The following is a 17751-nucleotide window of genomic DNA, read 5'->3' on the forward strand; positions in this document are numbered from 1 at the left end:
GCTCTGCGCGCTGGTGCGGGAGAAAGAAGGGGGCGGGGCGTGTGCGAGGGGAGGGCGAGGAAGAGGGCGAAGAGAGGCGGACATTCGCTAGCGTGGCAATTTGTGCGCGAAGACGAGGGAGATCAGACCGCGTAAGAGTCCGCGCGATTGCCTCCCCGGCCGGCTGGAGCTCGCGCTGCGAAAACAAACATACCAGTGCGTTTCAGGAGGGCAAGCCAGGGGCCAAGCCCAGTGCCGACCCTCGCCCCGCCACCTCCCTCCGCCCCCGCCCAGCAAGCTCTCTTCTTCCTCGACTCCATCGTCGCCGCACAGCTCGAGAGAGCACCGCGCTCCCCGCCCCCTCCAAGGCTGCTCTCTGCCCTTGCCCCACTCTCCTTTCTCCGCCTCATCCCCTGTGTCTCTACCTGTCTCTCCCTCTCTCCTCGCTGTCTCCGTTTCCTTCCGTTGTGTGTACTTGCGCTACCCCCAGTCACCATATCTATCCTCTGCACCAGCTGTCACCATGCACAGTCCTAGAACACGGGCCAACCCGCCTGTGCCGCAGCCACTCGCCGTGTCTGCAACCCCCGCGCCTACCATTGGCGAGAAGATCATGAAGTCCCGCTTCTCGGAGGACGTCGACGGCAACAAAAATCACGGCACGGGCCCGGCGTCTCTCCTCTCCCGCCGCGCGACCCAGAAGTCGACCTTGAGCCTGCGCTCGACCACGAGCGGGTACTCCAAGGATGCGCACGGCGGCGCCGCCAGCTCGAGCGGCGCGGTGGGCAGCAGCGCTGGCATGGGCGGACGGCGGCACGGGGTGCCGCGACCGATCCCGGCGCCTGACCCGATCATCACCATCTCCGGGAGTGGGAGTGTGGGTGCGGGGGCGAACGCCGTCCACGCCAACAGGGACGACGCCCAAAACGGCCTCCCCGGCCTCGGTTTCGGCCACGGCCGCCAGGGCGGCGGCCTCGCCTCGCCCTCCTTCTCCTTCTCCCACAACCCGTCCACAACCTCGTTCCAGTCCGCCCAGGAGGACGACCTCGACTACGTGACCATCGACCGCCCCGCCAACGGCCCCGTCGAGAACGCAGTCGTTCCCGCACGCACCGACAAGGCCGCACGCGTCCTCGGCTTCAGGCAGCGCCAGAGCATGGAGCCCATCCCGGGCTCGAACCGCAACTCCATGGTCTCTGCGCGTTCTGCACCGCCCTCAGTGAGCGCGCCGCCCCCGTCGCCGTCAGGGCCGACCCTCCCGCTCGCGTCGCTCTACGTAGTCTCCGGGCTGCCCAAGAGCCCGCACACATGGACGCTCGCCGACCCCGACTCCGTGATGGGTCTGCACCATTCCGAGGGTGCGGTTGGCAGGTGGTGGCGGCCGGAGGTGCTGGGGAGCACGATAAGCCCCGGCGCGGGCGGCGGCAAGCGCAAGAAGAAGAACAAGGCCGAGGACGGCAACGCGAGCATGTTCAGCTCGTCGGGCCATCTCAGCAAGCAGGAGGTGGGCAAGATGCTGTCCAAGGCGCTCAAGGTGCGTTTTCCCCTCTTGTATGTGCGCCGTTTGCGCGGGTCCGTGACCGCGTCGCATCCCTTCTAGCTCTCCTTCACGCGCGAGGTCGAGATCATCGCCTCGACTCTGCAGCCCGCGTCCACCGTGCACACATTCACGTTCAACCTCCCCGCGCCCACCACCCCTCTGGCGCCCAGCCCGTCTACGGACATGCTTCGTGCATCCGTGCTGACTACCAACACGGACGTCTCGTCGTATGGTTACCCGTACGCAGACGATCCCTTCAGCCGTCACGCCCGGCCCTCTTCCGCCTACCTCGGCCCCACCTCATCTGCGTACCTGTCTCCCAACGGACACAACGCGGGGCGCAGCGAGCTCGGCGGCGGCATGGGCAACAACGCGAGCGGAGCCGGCCAGATAACTTACCATGGCGTGTGCCTTACCGTCTGGTCTCATGCTGACGCTGAGCGGACTGCGGCCATACGCCGCACACTAGAAGCCGGCCGTGCGAGAAAAGAGAGCGCGCAAAGTTTGGTAGCGTCGCGGATGCGCCGTCACGCGTCTGATGCGACGCCCGGGGGCGACCCCGCGATGACAGCGCGCCGACGCGCGAAAATGAGCTCGCGCAGCCCGTGGGGCGCGGGCACCGACGCGGAAACCGACCTCGACCCGGAAACAGACGGGGAGGGCGGCGCGATCAGCGAGAGCGACTACGAGGTCGCGAGCACCGTGGGACACACCCCCGGCGAGAGCACGCTGTTCCTGCCGGGGGACACGGTCTTCTGGCTGCCCTACGCATTGAGTGAGTGCATTGAGCTCAATCAAGCTTAACTTGCGGGAGCTGATTGGCAACGCACTGCCTTCTAGCGTTGGTCTCGCGCTTCCCGATCTACGACCTCATGCGGGATTACCTTACCCTGTCGTGGGCGCGCTTCTCGAAGGACGTGCAGTCCCACACCCTGCAGATCTCCAAGATCCTTTCGCACCCCGCGCCGCGTGCCGGCGAGCTGGTACGCCTCGACGCGTCCTCTGCGCCCGCGCAGGGCGGCGCGGAGACGAGCTTGGAGGTCGTCGCCCGGTTCCCTGGCGGCCTCGACTTTGGCCGCGGGCTCGTCGACGTGAACTTCACGATGTGGCCGCTGTTCAAGTGCCTGAACATCGACAACATTCTCACCATCTGCGAGGTAAATCCTTCGGTGTGAATGATGATCTGGTAAGTGCAGTGCTAATTCACTGCTTTACCCCAGATTGCGCTGGCGCCTACGGGCCGTGTGCTGTTCTTCTCGCGGCACCCGGCTATGCTGGGTATTGCGGTGATGACGGTCAAGTACCTCGTCGAACTGCGTGGTTGGAGTGGCGTTGCGCTCTCCTCTGTGCACTCGCGCGATGCGAAGATTTACATTGAGGACCCCGGTCCTTGGATCATTGGTCTGGCGACGGAGGCGCGCTACGCGGTGCGGCCGCCGCCGGAGGTGTGCGTCGTCGATTTGTGAGTACCGCACCTTGAACTAGTTACTAGCTACATGCGCTAAACGCGAAATTATAGGGACATCAACTACTTGAACTGCGCGGCGCCTCCAGCCGGCGTTGTCTCTGTCAAGCAGCAGCGCGACAGGTACCGTCAGAAGCTGCTCACCGCGTTCGAGCCGCACTACCATCCCGACCACTGTGTACCGAGGTAAGCTCTCTTATCTTCGCAGGGATATTCAAGCTCATGGTATCCATAGTGAGTTCAAGGAAGCGTTCCCTGCTGGGCGGTTCCGCCCCGTATGCAAAATCCAGGCGAAGCGAGGCTCAGCATCTACCGCCGTCGCGGACATGGTCAAGCCGCCAGAGTGGTGGCACTCAACACGTATTATCCAGGCGTTCGACAGCGTGCTCGCGGAGAAGATGAAGAAGCCGTCGCTGCTGAAGCGCATCAGCTCGTTCGGGAGCGTGCGCCCGCCGCCGCGCCTGAGTGTCGCGGAGCAGCACATCCAGCTGTCGATCCGCAAGCGCGCGTCCGCGTTCGTGGACGCGCGCGACGACCTCGAGACGAAGATCGGGCGGCTCTCGCGCCGGCTGAACTTCCTCATGACGGAGTCGGACCTCTGGCGCGACAAGTTCGTCACGTTCGAGCAGTACGCGGAGAAGCTGAGCGTGGAGGCGAGCGACCTGCGCTCGAAGATCAACCGCGAGCAGCGCGAGACGAAGCGCCTGTCGAGCATGATCACCATGACCGCGTCGGAGAAGCAGAAGCTGCAGCAGCGTGAGTGCCGTGTCTTGTCGTCCATGTCCGCCTCGCGGAGAGCGCATCCGCGAACGTTTAATTGATGAGACGCGTTGTTTCTTGTGTTACAGAGCTGCAGGAGACGGAGAAGGCGCACCGCACCGCGCAGGAGGAGCTCGAGCAGATGCGCGAGACGATGGAGAAGATGGAGGAGGAGCGCGCGGAGATGATCGCGGAGGTCGAGGCGCAGATCGAGCGCGCGCTCGCGCACATGGCCGTCGACGTCGACGACTCGGACTACGGCGGCTCGCGCCCGTCCAGCCGCATGTCCTCGCGCTCCGCGCCCTCGGCGCCCTCGCACCGCCGCGGGAGCGACGCGCGGTCGCGCCCGCTGCGCTCGTTCAGCACGGAGTCGACGCTCGCGGAGTCGTACTCGGGCGGGGACATGCGCGACGAGTTCACGCTGAAGCCCGAGCGCGCGACGGGGACTGTGCTCGAGGAGCCCGAGGAGGAGGAGCACGCGGACGAGGTTGAGCGCGAGAAGGCGCAGCTTGAGAAGGAGCGCCAGAAGAAGCAGAAGCGATTCTCTGCGGCGGAGATGGAGCAGGACGGGATGAAGGCCGTCGACGAGGGGATTAGCCAGAAGAGCGACAAGATCGCGCAGAAGGTGCTTCAAATTCAGCGCAAGGTACGTGCCTCTATTGCGTTTCGTCTGATTGATTTGTTGACGCGTCGTCTTCTAGCTGGAGTCTGCGCTTGGCTCTGAGGCGTACCGTCGCTCGCTGGACAGCGAGAGCGAGTGGTCTGAGTCTGGTCGCTCACGCGCACGTCGTGGAAAGCCCAAGTCCAGGAAACTGACCGACTCGCCCGCCCTGTCTGGTCTCGACACCCCTGTTCGCCGTGCCAACCCCAAGAACTCTGACACGATGGACCCCGCGCTGTCAGCGACGGAGAGCGAGACCAAGACCGAGATCGCCCCCGAGGAGAAGCCCCGCCCACAGGTCACCACCTCGACGCTCGAGCTGCCCGGGCTGCGCAAAATCCCGTCCACCGCGTCGTTCGGCGCATTCTCGCCGACAACGGCCACCCCAACGACGCCGTCGTTGACCCCCGGGGCGAACGGCGCGACGGACGACGAGGACACGGACTTCCAGAGCGCGTACTCGACGAGCCCGCGCGGCAGCTACGGCAGCCTCGAGCACTACGGCGCGAAGGGCTACGCGGCGAGCGACAACACCGAGCAGGTGACGCCGACCGGGCTCGCCGGGGACCACCTCGACGAGTTCGGCACGCACCAGGACCTCGCGCTCAAGGGCCGCGAGCGCAACTTCAGCACGAGCACGGCGACGACGGCCGTCAAGAGCCAGAGCCGGCTCACGAATCGCGCGAGCGAGGACACCGTGGGCGGCCATTAGAGCGCGCCCGCCCGGTCAGTGCCAGTCTAAGTGCAGCGCGCACCACTGTCTGTACACATGCAGGGATCCCGCTGTCCATAGTATTTATTCCCTTACTTTATGCGTTAATCCCTCCGCCGGTTACCCCCCACCGCCCTGTCTCGCTCGGTCCCTCTGTATATCCAGTCTCCCCTCGCCTATCGTTCGTTGGTTCACCACATCCCTCTATCGCCTACCATTATATCGTTTGTGTGTTTGGATTCACTGTCCCTTGTCGACCGCTTTCGTTCACTCTTGCCGTTCCGCGCGGTCGCATATATGCCGTCATACATTGGTACATCTTGCATGGTACATGAGATACAGTCTATCAATACACTTTAATACCGTCCGAGAATGGTGTGTGCGTCGTGCGTGAGCGTGCAGCGTGCGTGAGCGAGTCCTCATCTCCAGCCGCAAGGGCTCAGGAGTCCATGCGCCGCCGGGCGTTGAACGCCTTGACCACGGACGCGATCTGGGAGAAGAACCAGGTCTGGGAGCTCTTGTCGGGGATGAAGATGAACTTGTCGTGCTCCTTGCCGGCCTTGTGCGCGAACTTGATGCCCGTGTCCTCGATGGTGACGCCCTGGACCTGCGTGAAGGGGAGCTCCCACTCGAGCCGGAGCTTGTTCGACCAGAACGAGAGCACCTTCGTCGTGGTCAGCAGCACGACGTTGTCTCCCCCAGGGAGGTCTGTTTGGTACGTCAGGGGGTGCGTTCTCTTCTCACTCGTGGGGCACGTACTGAGGTGTGCGACGTAAGTCTCAGTGCGGAACCTGCCCGACTCGAGGTCCTTCATCCAGTACTGTCCCAATGCTTCACGCTCGGCATACGGCTATTCGGGGTGTTAGAGCGGTGTTAGAGCACTATGAGCATGCCACATACCACGAGGACACCATCGGCAGGTATGAGACGAGGCTGCATGAGGTGAGGTAAGGCCACTGGGATACCGACAGACTACGGAGAATCCTCACCAAGCGAACGCGGTCTCGAGCCGGGTTGTCGAACACCGTCGTGGTATTACGAATGCCTGCGCGCAGGTTAATGCTAATGACGGGGGGAGAACTGCTGAGGCTCACCTTCCGAGACGTTGGCGGCGAGGTCGAACACCCCGATCACGGGTTTCGTGACGACGCTAGCATACATTCAGCGACACAGCAAGAGACTTAGGGACGATTCATAACTTACCCGATCAGCCCCTTTCCGACCCCCTTGAAGAATCCCTTTGCCCCTTCCGACTCGGCACCCTCGATGGGCTTGAGCTGCATGGGTATAAGAAATTGCGCCTGGTTAAATAATTTGATGAAGCTTACCACCACACCTTCGACGCCGCTTGCAAGGCTGCTAGCAAGTGCCTCAGCACCTGCAGCGACACCATAGCTAGTGAACCGATCGTTAGATCTCACGGATTCGTATCATGGAGCAAGAACGTACATGGCGTGTCGAGGGCGATTACGTCGTTGGTTCATACGTCTGCGCAGCTGATACTCGGAGTCCAGGGTGGTCGCCGAAAGACCTGCAAGCCATAATGAACACACTGTCACGTCTGTACGTACTGGGCGCATCTTCACCTTTTCCGACGCTGCTCGTGAACTTGGTGAAGCTGTTCGAGAACCCGAAGACAGTCTTCTTGACGAAGCTCGCTGCGCCCTGCGGAAATTGTTCAGAGCCCCCGCTACGACGTAACGAATGCTCCGACCGACCTTCGCGATGCCGATACCGATCTCCTTGTTCCCATGCATGACCGATCCGTTGAACGGTTCATAGAAGATATCGGCGACACCGGAGCTGACATTGGTGAAGAGCCCGACGGGGTTGCCGATGAAGTCCGCTGACCCCAGAATGCGATAGAGCTGGCGAAGGACTTCTTGACGGTAATGATGCGTGATCCGCTCCTCGAGATCAGGCAGCGTGAGACGCATGTCCTTGATCGCCAATGCATTCATTTCCAAGGAAGCATCGTTGACATTTCCAACCGCCATCGTGACCGCGTTGAGCACGACGGCGAATGGGTTGCGGAGACTCAACCTGGCAAATACGTCAGCACACGCACAAATCTCAGGATGGCCTAGCTTACTTCTCTTCCCCGCTGACCCGCTCTGTGCGCATGAAAGAGATGGACAGCTTGATCGGTTGCAATTCCAGTACTTCGAAGTACAAGTCTTGCCCGCGCGCGGTAGCTTGTGGCTCAGGTATATCCTCTGGGTATTTGAGGAGCACGCTGCAACCGCGATGTGAGCGAAGAATATCGGACGAGTCACAGCGTGAACTTACTCTTCTTGGCCCTCGTCCCACGACGCGCCCTTGATCTTCGTGAGATCGTAGAGGGAAAACAGGAAGTCTTCGTCCGCTTCTACCGTCAAAGCTTGGAGAAGAATGGAGCAGTACTTGACGAAGAACACGCCGTGCTCTGTGATCCACATTAGTCGTGTACACATGATACAAGGTCGACACCTACCCTCATCGTTCAACCAGATCACTGATGCCTGCACCGTGGGCAAGGCAGCGACCGCCTTTGAATCTTGAGAGATCGGAGTTGGCTGGAGCAGAACAGGGAAGAGGGCATCGTGCAGCTGATTGTCGATCTGCAAGCCTCCACAGGACAGAGTGACAGACTGGGCGACGGGGTTGTTGGCGTACTCGAACTTCAAGGCGTTGAGGGAGAGATAGACCACTTCGACCATGCGCCGGTTGATGAGAGACATGCCCAAGCCCTGGAGGTCCAGGTAGACGGTCAGGACAGGAGCCACCGTTTCCTGGACCGCCTCAAATGCGTCTTGACTACTGCTCATGGAGTCCTGTCGCGCCAGTGACATGGTGTCTCGGCGTCGGGGCTTGTACAGACTGTATTCCGCGTTGTAGTTGGTGATACGCAGCACTTGCCTATGACCATCGGCACGTACGTCCAAAGATACCGTCTGCGTTCCTCGCTCGCCCTAACCGAGGATTAATTAGAGATAAAAGTACACGACAAACTCGACACTTACGGCAAACTTGAACGGCACCAGGTCGCCGATCTCCATGACGTCGATCTCTCGGCGGGAGCCACTGACTGCGAGGACGATCCGCTTGTCCCTAGCAGCTGGACTGTCCCACGCATAGTCAAGACTGGACCTGGCGGCAACCGTGTAAGTCGGGCCAGACTTCGCAGCCTGCCCTCCTTCCTTGCGATTGAGATCCTGGAGAAAGGTTGGTGAAAGTTTAGGGTGATGCCACAGTGTGCACATACCGTTTGGGTCAGGGTGAATGTGTGGTCGGTGTCGTTCTCGATCGTGAACGGCCAACCCTCGGTGGCTTCGTCGATGAAGATGAAGATGGTAGGCCCTTCAATCTTTACATCTGCTCGCATTAGACGCATGTTCTGGCTTCCTTCTGAAGCGTGCAAGCGGAAGTGCACGCTGCCTATATCCTCCAGATTGATGGCGGGAGACCTGTACAACATGAGCGATGTCGATCAGGACATTTATCTATTATCATCCATACCATTGTGCATTGAGGCCCGGGATGGCGAGGGTGAGCAGCTTCTCATCACCAACACGCAAGAAGTGCAAGGGGCGCTTCTCTCCAGGTTCGATCGTAGGACGTCCGCGGGGTGCCACGCCATGCTCTCGGAACGCCAAAGGTTGGGAGAAGTTGTTGACGACGATGAAACGAGGCGCCAGAGTGATGACCTTTGTCAACTTGTACTTTCCTAGTCCTTCTGTCCATGAGAGACCGACGTGTATTTCATCCGCCTTCTGTGTCTGGTGTGGCATCACAAGTCTTGTCTCGGCTGTTGGGGCGTCCAGGCTGACAGTCTGGATGTCTTGTGAGCCGCGTATGCCGAAATAGAGCGAGATTCTATTACCTGCGACCAAGCAGAATCTCCGAGCTTGAATGCGAAGTCCTTGCCGTTGTCGATGGAATGAGACAACACTGAAACGACCCGTGTGAGATTTTTTGGTCACGAAATGGAAATGACCTGTCTGAGAGCTCACAGAAGGGAATAAGTTTGGCGAGGATGTCTAAGAACCAGCATCAGCGAAGTTTTATCAATGACACAGTGCAATTACCTGGTCTTGTTTCCCCTGCAACTTCTGATGACGAACCGACTCGAGAACTAGATGGCCGTACTGAGAACGGAAGCCCGGTCTTGTTCAAGACGATGTAGGGACTGTAGACCTGCACTTTGAAAGAACCACCGGAATCGGGATAGTGTCTGCGGAAAAGGTTACTAACTCGACCAACCCCAGCACAAGAAACAATCCTTACACGTAGTTAAGCTTTAGATCTAGCTTGTGGCCGTCGGGGTCCCTCAACACAAGTTTGTTTTCAACGTCAAAGTCGGAATTGCCGTCGGTATTGATGATGGCGAAGTCACTCGGTTTGAAGACTAGTTTGAGTGGTCAGTTCTGCCACAGGGATGTGATATTGGTATAGTACCTGTGTCCTGGATCTGGATGTTCAACAACACAAGATGCGCAAGCTCGACTGAATGAACAGGCATGACACCGCCTTTACGCAGGTAGCTCCTCCAGTTCTGATCGGTTTCCTTGTCGTAGATGCGGTAGTCGAGGTTATACGGGAGCAAGTTCTCTAGCTCGATCGGTGCCCGAAGTTTGAGCGTGATCCTCGGCAGTTTGCTAAGGAGAGGAGGGTCAGCAAATGCATTTCAATATCGATTAGTGCTCCCACCGTGACGCGATATCGTTGGAGTCCGCATCAGCCCAGGCTTGGAACCTGAAGGCTGCCTCATTTTGGTCTGAGTGAGGGCAACGCAGCGTGAAGCCTCGCTTGGCAATGAGGTCCTCCCATCGGATTGCCGGAGACCACTTGTAACCGAAACCCTCTGTGAAAGAAGTTGAGTAAAGTTCACTGCTCTTCAGAGTCATCTCGGATAGCTTACGATCAGGTTGTAGTCGGACACGGCACCGATTGACTGCATCGAGGGGTAGGGCATAGTCTTGTCCAGGGGCTGATTGCGAACGTGAGCGAACGTAATGTGAACATGAACCGGACGTAACCAACCGATCTTCTCTACAGCGTACACCGGCTGACCGGTTTCGTCTACCAAAGTAAGCTCTGTCGGATAGAGCGTGTGGTTCTCTATCTTGTATGTCGACCGCAACACGACCAACTTGACGTTGCCCTGGACCTTCACCTCACAAACCAAACGATGTGCATACTTCTCCGAACGAGGCCTCAGGGAGAATGTGTACTCCCCCTCTCTATCGACGGGGATGCTGCGAAGATGCTCCCACTGCTTTCCGGCAATCTGCAGGCCGATGCTGTTGTGTCCACTAGAGGAGACATGCTGGGGGCGCGTTCAACAAGGTGTCATGAAACCCAAGACGTGCTTGCATACCTCACGCATTGTCTTCCAGTCATCAAACCTCCAGTCGATGGTCTTGCCGTTCGCGATCTGCTTCGCCGAGGTATCCTTGTTGTCGTGGCTGCCATCTGTGTCTGACCAGATAAACAGAGGGTACCCCGTCCTGTTCCATATGCGGTACGGAGCGTAGCTCCCGCGAGCTTTCTGCAGCATCCGTTCGCCCTCTACCCCAAGCATCTTCGAGGTCGCAAGAGTAAGTTCAACGAAGGTCATCGTGACGTTCACATCTAAGCGCTGATTTGCGTTGACCGACATTTTCATGCCGCCGGTGGGGGACTCCTTTGCGATCTATGCGTGTGATGAGCACACAGCTGGAGACTGGGGCAGGAGTTCCTTACTGATGCTGTGAACGTCCATGGATCGATCACTACAGAAAATGGCGTCAGTAGTACAACGGTCTGGGGGGCTCGACTGCTTACGAGGCTCCCAATGCGAGTTCGAAAGATTCCAGTAGCTAACGTGGACCGAGAGGGTGGATGTTGCTTGGAGCTGTTTAACGGTGAGAATGGAGCTCCTGCTAAGAGGCTTCAAACCTACCTCTCCGGACCAGTCCTTCGCCCCGAGGATGAAGGGCTTCACCCTCAAATGCAAGAGGGGCTGCTCATGAAGGTCACCGATAAGGACTAGGCGGAATCCTTCGAACGAGCCTCTGAACTGTTAGGGTCGCATGAGCGACGTTATACATAATGATGCTACTCCAGAATATTGTACCTGCTCCTTGTGCGTCACAACATGGGCACTGCCGACGGGCTGAACGCGAGAAGTCGTCGGCCTCGAACCCCTTCTGGCGGACATCAATGCTGGTCGGCTTGGAGTCTTTTCAAGACCTGGCCGTTCCGGCCCCGACGATTGGCTGGAGTTGCCGTACAACGCGATCGCTTTGTTGACGATGGCCGTGATGAGCATGATGTCACGGTACGAGGCTCGGAAAACTATAGGCAGCGACGTGACTTCGATGCTGGTAGACTGGTGCGCTCCAGAGGAGCGGCTGTCCAGTGTAAATGTCAGGTCGACGTCGTCGAGGAATCGAACGCTTTCAGATGGTTTGCCCATGCGGGTGAGGGACATCCCAACTTGCTTCACGCTCACGGCGAACACTCCCTGCACGCTTCGTTAGATGCTTCACGTATTGGCATAGATGCGAAGTCCGTACCTGCTGCGAGACGAGCAGTTGCTTGACGGTCAGTCTGATCGCCTGGGACTCGTTGCTGGCATCGTCCTCTAGAACACAAACAGACACGTCGTGCAGATCTAGACGGAAGTCGATCTTCAAACCTGAAGGGCTCGGCTCAGTCTGCTCCGCGTCGACGTCGTCGACTTCATCCGCTGGCTCGGCTTGTGGAGGGAATGCACTGGTAAAGAACTCTAGCAGGGAGATGATAGGATCGACCGCGAAGATAACCTCAGGCGAGTCGACGGTCAGAACAGCAAGACCGGTGTTGCTTGCTCCACCCGACAAACTAAACAGGAGCATGATCTGGTTCCGCTCGTGCTGAGCTGCAGGCATGATCTCGCGGAACTTCGAGGGCCCAGGGCGGGTGTTGCTCATCGTCATAGACTTCAAGACGACCTGGGATTCTAGAGCGCCATCGGATAGCATCTTGAGCCTGAGGCTATTGTCGCTCAGGGCAAACCGAGCGATGCCGTGTTCCTTGACGTTTGCCTGAGTGGTGGCAAGAGCGTCATAGAGGTGCAGCTTAATGGCGCTGACGGCGACCACCACATCCAATGAAGTCCAGGGCCGCGTGTCACCCGAGGAGGGGTTGGTTGACAGCTCAGGCCGCAGATCGACTACGGTGGTCGAGTCCGAGCTGGCGTTCGGCGTACTTGAAGATTCGAGGGGTTGCGTTGGTTCCGGCTCATGGTCAACTTCGGGCACGTCTGCGAATACCTTCGGAATCGACTGAGACAAGGCGATGAGGAGACAATACTGGGGTTCCGTGAGGTGCAGTCGGACATCGGAAATCTTGACGGAGACCTGGGGATTATTCAACAAATATTCAATAAGCGAGCTGTCTGTGAGCAGGGACTGGGTTGCCGAGTTCACCTGCGTGTTCGGACGTTCCAAATCCTTAGAACGGTCAATCCCGCTATACTGTGTAATGTCCGCGTTGATGTCGATATCGTCGACAATCTTCAGGACGGACGGCTGGTCATCGTAGTGTAGACATGACGTCAGCTGTATACCGTGCAATCCGGCCGTAATGCGGTCGCCGTCGTTCTCGTACGAATTCCGAGCGCTAAGCGCGCCGAGGCGCATGGTCAGGACGTCCAGCGAGTTCTGGGCATCCGCAGGGAACACGATGATGGGCGTGCTAATGGAGACGTCAAACTGCATGCGCTCGATCTCAGAAGCGCGTTGTACCGCAGCTTCTGTGGCGGCATCATAGAAGCCCTTGAGCTTGGCAAGACGCATGACGAACTGATACGCATCGTGCAGACTGTGCTCAAGGTAGTGGACCTTCACAGAGCCCGTGTTGAGGGAGACCGAGGACTTCACCCCCGTGTATGTCTCGTGATCTTCGGGGTTGTAGGTCTGGTAGGTGAAGTCCGCGAAGTTGTCGCCTTCGATGGACAAAATCTGCTTGAACTCGGGCGAGGCCGTCTGGATTGGCGAGTCGTCGTTCAGTGCGAGACTCCCCAGGCGGCCGTTGATGCGCATGGTGTTCGCGCGAAGCACGATCGCGACGTACGCCGTCGAGAGAGACAGAGTCGCGATCCGGACGTCGTCGTTGATGAGGATGACTACAGTCGCATTAGCTACAGCAGTCAGGAGGTGCGCTCCAGACGCACCTTGGATACTCTCGAGCGTCAGCAGCACTCTGATCTTCTCGGGCGAACCACCAGCATCCACGACAACCGCAGGAACGCCTTGTCCATCGGGGGAATCCGGAGACGGCGGCGCCTCGACCTTGTCCCCACTCTGGGGAACGAAGGTGGTCATGATGAAATCGTACAGCGTGAGGACCGGCTCTGGAGCAGCCCGGAACAGGAACGTCGAGATCTTGACGTCAACGTTCTGGTCAATACCCTCATAGACCGGCTGATACTCGGGCGAGGCCTGCTGCACTCGGGTGTACTTGACGGTGAGGAGGTCCGCCGCCGAAGGCCCGGCCGCCGACGAGACGAACTCCAAAGGATCCTTGCCAGGTCGGTTGACGTGCATTGACACGGATCTAGCGGAAGCGCATGAATCAGCATGTGAAAGTCCCGTCTCGTGCACAGGAACTCACTTCAAGTTGACGTCCACCTTCATGACATACTTCTCCATCGCGTAGGCGAGGCCGAAGCCCTGGAAAGATACTTCACCGAGCGCCTTATCCGTCCCATCCGGTGCGGACTTGTACAGCGTGGCGCGAAGAGTGTCAACCTTGAAATCAACTTCTACGACGTGCTGGTGTAGCGCTGGGCTCTAGTAGTACGTGTCGGATTAGGCCAACCAACCGCAGAAAGCGCGATGCAGGGAAGACGTACGGATATGGCGCCCGTGTCTACCTCAAAGAACTCTTCATGGCCCTCATCGCGCTCAGCAGGCTTCCCCTGCCTATGGGCCACGACCGCCTGGTCTTCGTCGTCGGTCTCGATGGCGTACTCCTCTTCCGGGCCCGGTCCGAAGAAGCCAGAGGGTATCTTGAATGCAGTAGAAGTATGCCGCTGAGATGGTGATGGTTTAACGGCGGAATTAACTCGGGCCGGGGCCTCTTCATCGTCATCGAAGTGCGGGATTGAGACGTCGATAAGCCGCATGAGGGCCTTGTATTTGGTGTCCGACATGTTTACTTGGAGCGCGGGCAAATGACCCGCGACCTTCAGCCGTGCGAGCGTGTAGGCAGTTGGGACGATCGAGTTCTGCACCTGGAGGTCAAAGTTGGTCCGCTCGAGCAGGTGCAGGTTGTCGTTCTCCTTCGAGCGGAGCGCTTTGAGACATGAGTGAAGGTCGTCCCCAATGAGGAACTATTAACGAGGGTATTCAATGATGTTCGCGTATCCGGGGGCTTTTCAATGGTACTGACCTGAGCGGCTTCTAGTCTGACGGTCAGACGATCGTACATCATCGACTCTAGGTGCTTGTAGTCGTCCTCGGTGTACTGCTGCTTTCGCTTCGCGTGGATCTCCTGAATGGCTTCCTTGCTCGCCAGCTCGCTACCAATCGAGATATGACCAGCGTCGATGACCAGATGCTTGCCTTTCGTCGAAGTGACGCTGACGGAGACGTTAGGTAAGTGTCCGCACGCACAATATTCGAACGAGGCATTAGATTACTCTTCGGGCACAATGATAATAGGCGCGTTGAGGTCCATCTTGACGTCGATGGTCTTGTGCGTCTGCAAGGCGTACTCGAGACCAATTCTGGTCTCTTTCCGCAAGCCCTCCAGTGTTTGGCTCGCAACATCCTTCAGAGCCGTTAGTATAATCACACTTATGAAAAATTCGACCCACCAAGAGGGCCTCAACGGACTCGAGTTGGCTCGCAGGGGGCTTCAAGAACTTGTACACGGCCTCGACGTATCCTCTGTGATACACAATCTCCATGTACCGCATACGAACCGTCAGTGCGCTATCCGCGCGCCCACTAAGGGGGTTCTTCTCGAACTTCAGGAAGAAGAACGGATCGGGCAAGTCGGGCGAGACACCCGACTCTTCCACGGGGAGCGTCTTGACGATCTCGCTCTGGCTCCTCTTCTCCTGCACATGCACGATGAGGGGGTAAGCTGTATTCTGCGTCGTGCCATCCCGAATGGCGAACCCGCCGAGGGAGAGGGACGTCTCGAAGTTGTCCTGCCGCTGCAGGAACGTCGCCTGGAAGATGTCGAAAACGACCGAGACGATCTCGCTGTTCTTGCCGTGCGGGTCAGTTTTTAGCGCGAACGAGCCGCGGTTCAGCTGCGCCTTGACGCGAGCCTTCAATGCGTCCCTCGGCGTGTCGAGAGACTCCGCGAGGACGGCCTTTTCGTCATAGTCCAGCGCCTTGTACAGCTCCTTCCGCTGCTCGTCTGTCATCTCACCAGTGAACGCAGTCTCCTCACTGCTGGGTGCGGAGTTACTGCTACCGTCGGCCGTTGTTGAGGAGCCCCATATCCACGAGGACCACGACCCCTGCTTCTGTGGCTGCTGCTTCTTACGCTCATCCTCGAGTTTTCTCCGCGTGGCCATGTCCTTGCGCAGCTGCGAGCGTGCGATAGAACGGTAGAAACGTAGATCTTCGTATGAGAGCTTTCTCTCCAACGCTTCCAGGATTGCGACATCCTACGTATCAGGTTATTAGCCGCGAGCCTATGACGCGCCACATGACAACCGACCTGAGGGGAGAGCGGCCCAAGATGTTTCCGCTTGAATAGGTCCACGTAGCGGTGACGGTCGTCACGTCTCTCCGCGAAGTATTCCCAGGTCCATCTCCGCCTGCGATCGCGGACTTCGTCCAATATGGCCGTGGTGGCGAACTTGAGCAACGCCTTCGGACGGCTCTTCTCGAGTTCTTCGGCAGCCGGGCGGTATTTTTGGTACTGTGGGAGCATATGTCGGTGTCCATTCTGGGGGTGGTCGTACGACTACCTACCTGGTGTTGTCGAATATAGAAGTGATACATGTCTACCAGGGAGATGGCATCTCGGTACTGGTTGTCATCCAGCAGCACGCCGATCTCGTCGAATGAGAGCTGTACGTCAAAGCGAGGTGTCTCCTTGTCGAGCTTGTGGTTCATGATGATCTAGCCAGCCTGACGTCAGGATTCGCATTCGGTCTCTGTTGCAGATGTTTTACCTTGCCCTCGCCCGAGACTGGCTTAAGGATGAATTGATGAGGGGCGAGCCGGTTGACCTTGGAGATCTACAGGCGGTATCAACAACTTGTCCTCCAGTTCATCGAACCGAGTTACTGACCAACGCTGTGAATTTCTCCACAAATTCCTGGTAGGACAATCCCGACAAGCTTCCGCAGTCGGTGTCAAAATAGACCGCAAGGGAGTCTAGTCTCGCGAGCTGCGCCGGATGAGCGATCAGAGAAATGGAGCAGCGAACTGCATGATGGACCGACCTTGTGGACTGCGCCAGCCTTCGTGTCGATGAAGGCGGGTTGCCAATTCTCGTTCACCGACACCGCGGTGAACCCGGCCAACGTCACACCAGCGGCGAAGGGATGCTAATATAGAACATGTATCGAATCAGTTCCCCGTCCGGCTTTGCAGCGAGGCCCACTTACGCCCGGCACACTGAGCTTGTCCTCGTATCGAATGTGGATGTTCCGAACGGTAACCTGCAAGTTGTTGATAATCTTCGTCACCAAGGATGCTATCAGACCTTGTGACTGTGCGGAATCTGGGGAGAATTGAATGCTCGTCCAAGGCACATTTCATGATCGGCGTTCGTACCTTGTGCGACATCAGTCCGTGCTTGCACATGGAGAAGCTCCGCGTTCTCCAGACGTTCAAACTTGGCGGCCTGGGCCCGACGTTCCTCTTCTTCGGGATTATAGGTAGATTCGGACGAGGGGACGACGAGTAGATACACATCCTCAACCAGGACTTCTACTGGCTGGTTGCCCAAGTTCATCCAGTGTAGTGAGAGGGACAGCTTGCCCAGGTGCCCTGTTTTATTATTGGACACGCATATACCGCGTAGAAGCTGGTTACACACCATCAATGACATCCACAGGCAGCCTAAACTTGTCCAAGGCACCCTTCTTGAGGCGCAACTTGCTTAGCGTGATTTGTCCTATATGATCACGTTCAGGCCGCGTTCTCCCCGTGAACAAAGATACCGACCTTGTCCAATTCCATAGTTAACCTGATTCATGTCCAGGTTCTCAACATACGGGGCAAGGACGCGGTTGAACAGCTGTATGCAGGCGGTAAGCGCATGAATGGAAACCGCAGCTCGTTACGCACGATGTTCAGGACCTCCTTCCCCGGGTCTGACCACCAGACCATGGTGAGCAGATGTTTTTACAACAGATATACCAGCGAGGTTGTACAGCAGAGAGCGGTGTGGCGGGAGGAGTGGTCGACGAGGAAAGTTGGTAGAGCTGCAGTCTGCGGTCAACAAACGGTCAGTGATTCAGGCCGGCGGTCGCGTACGTCATGTCTCCATTAGGCAGGCACCGCGATTAGCGCCCTGTATATTGGGCGCCTGTAGGCGGTTCCGCAGGGGTGCCGTGAGCCGGGCCGGAGCCGGGCCTGGGTGTGGACTTATCTGCACAACTGAGTGGGATCGATCCGCTCACGGTGTATCTCTCCTTCCTCCCCTTCCGTGGC

At 58.2% G+C, this 17751-nt stretch overlaps 1 protein-coding gene across 1 annotated transcript; it reads right to left on the reverse strand.

The window, feature by feature from the left end:
* Nucleotides 1-534: 534 nt before the first annotated feature.
* On the reverse strand, nt 535-17427 carry TRAVEDRAFT_159169 (vacuolar protein sorting-associated protein 13; the record flags this gene model as incomplete). Its single annotated transcript, XM_008034835.1, has 54 exons — nt 535-1513; nt 1580-2294; nt 2360-2676; nt 2740-2981; nt 3039-3170; nt 3220-3740; nt 3833-4389; nt 4445-5824; nt 5876-5966; nt 6017-6049; nt 6106-6161; nt 6211-6266; nt 6320-6393; nt 6445-6511; nt 6566-6647; nt 6703-6781; nt 6835-7159; nt 7209-7352; nt 7406-7541; nt 7590-8067; nt 8119-8310; nt 8361-8562; nt 8615-8928; nt 8979-9046; nt 9109-9135; nt 9184-9329; nt 9383-9503; nt 9554-9753; nt 9806-9959; nt 10017-10085; nt 10139-10424; nt 10476-10790; nt 10841-10869; nt 10922-10991; nt 11040-11156; nt 11214-11603; nt 11656-12480; nt 12550-13247; nt 13296-13678; nt 13736-13914; nt 13977-14456; nt 14516-14705; nt 14766-14896; nt 14943-15749; nt 15803-16006; nt 16060-16209; nt 16263-16328; nt 16382-16480; nt 16536-16640; nt 16701-16816; nt 16870-17085; nt 17135-17212; nt 17263-17335; nt 17386-17427. 47 exons carry the CDS (start codon nt 17425-17427, stop codon nt 5556-5558), a joined length of 9432 nt encoding a protein of 3143 aa, XP_008033026.1. The 3' UTR covers nt 535-1513; nt 1580-2294; nt 2360-2676; nt 2740-2981; nt 3039-3170; nt 3220-3740; nt 3833-4389; nt 4445-5555.
* Nucleotides 17428-17751: the final 324 nt, after the last annotated feature.

This window comes from Trametes versicolor, assembly GCF_000271585.1.
Source record: "Trametes versicolor FP-101664 SS1 unplaced genomic scaffold TRAVEscaffold_1, whole genome shotgun sequence".
In the NCBI taxonomy this organism is placed as follows: domain Eukaryota; kingdom Fungi; phylum Basidiomycota; class Agaricomycetes; order Polyporales; family Polyporaceae; genus Trametes; species Trametes versicolor.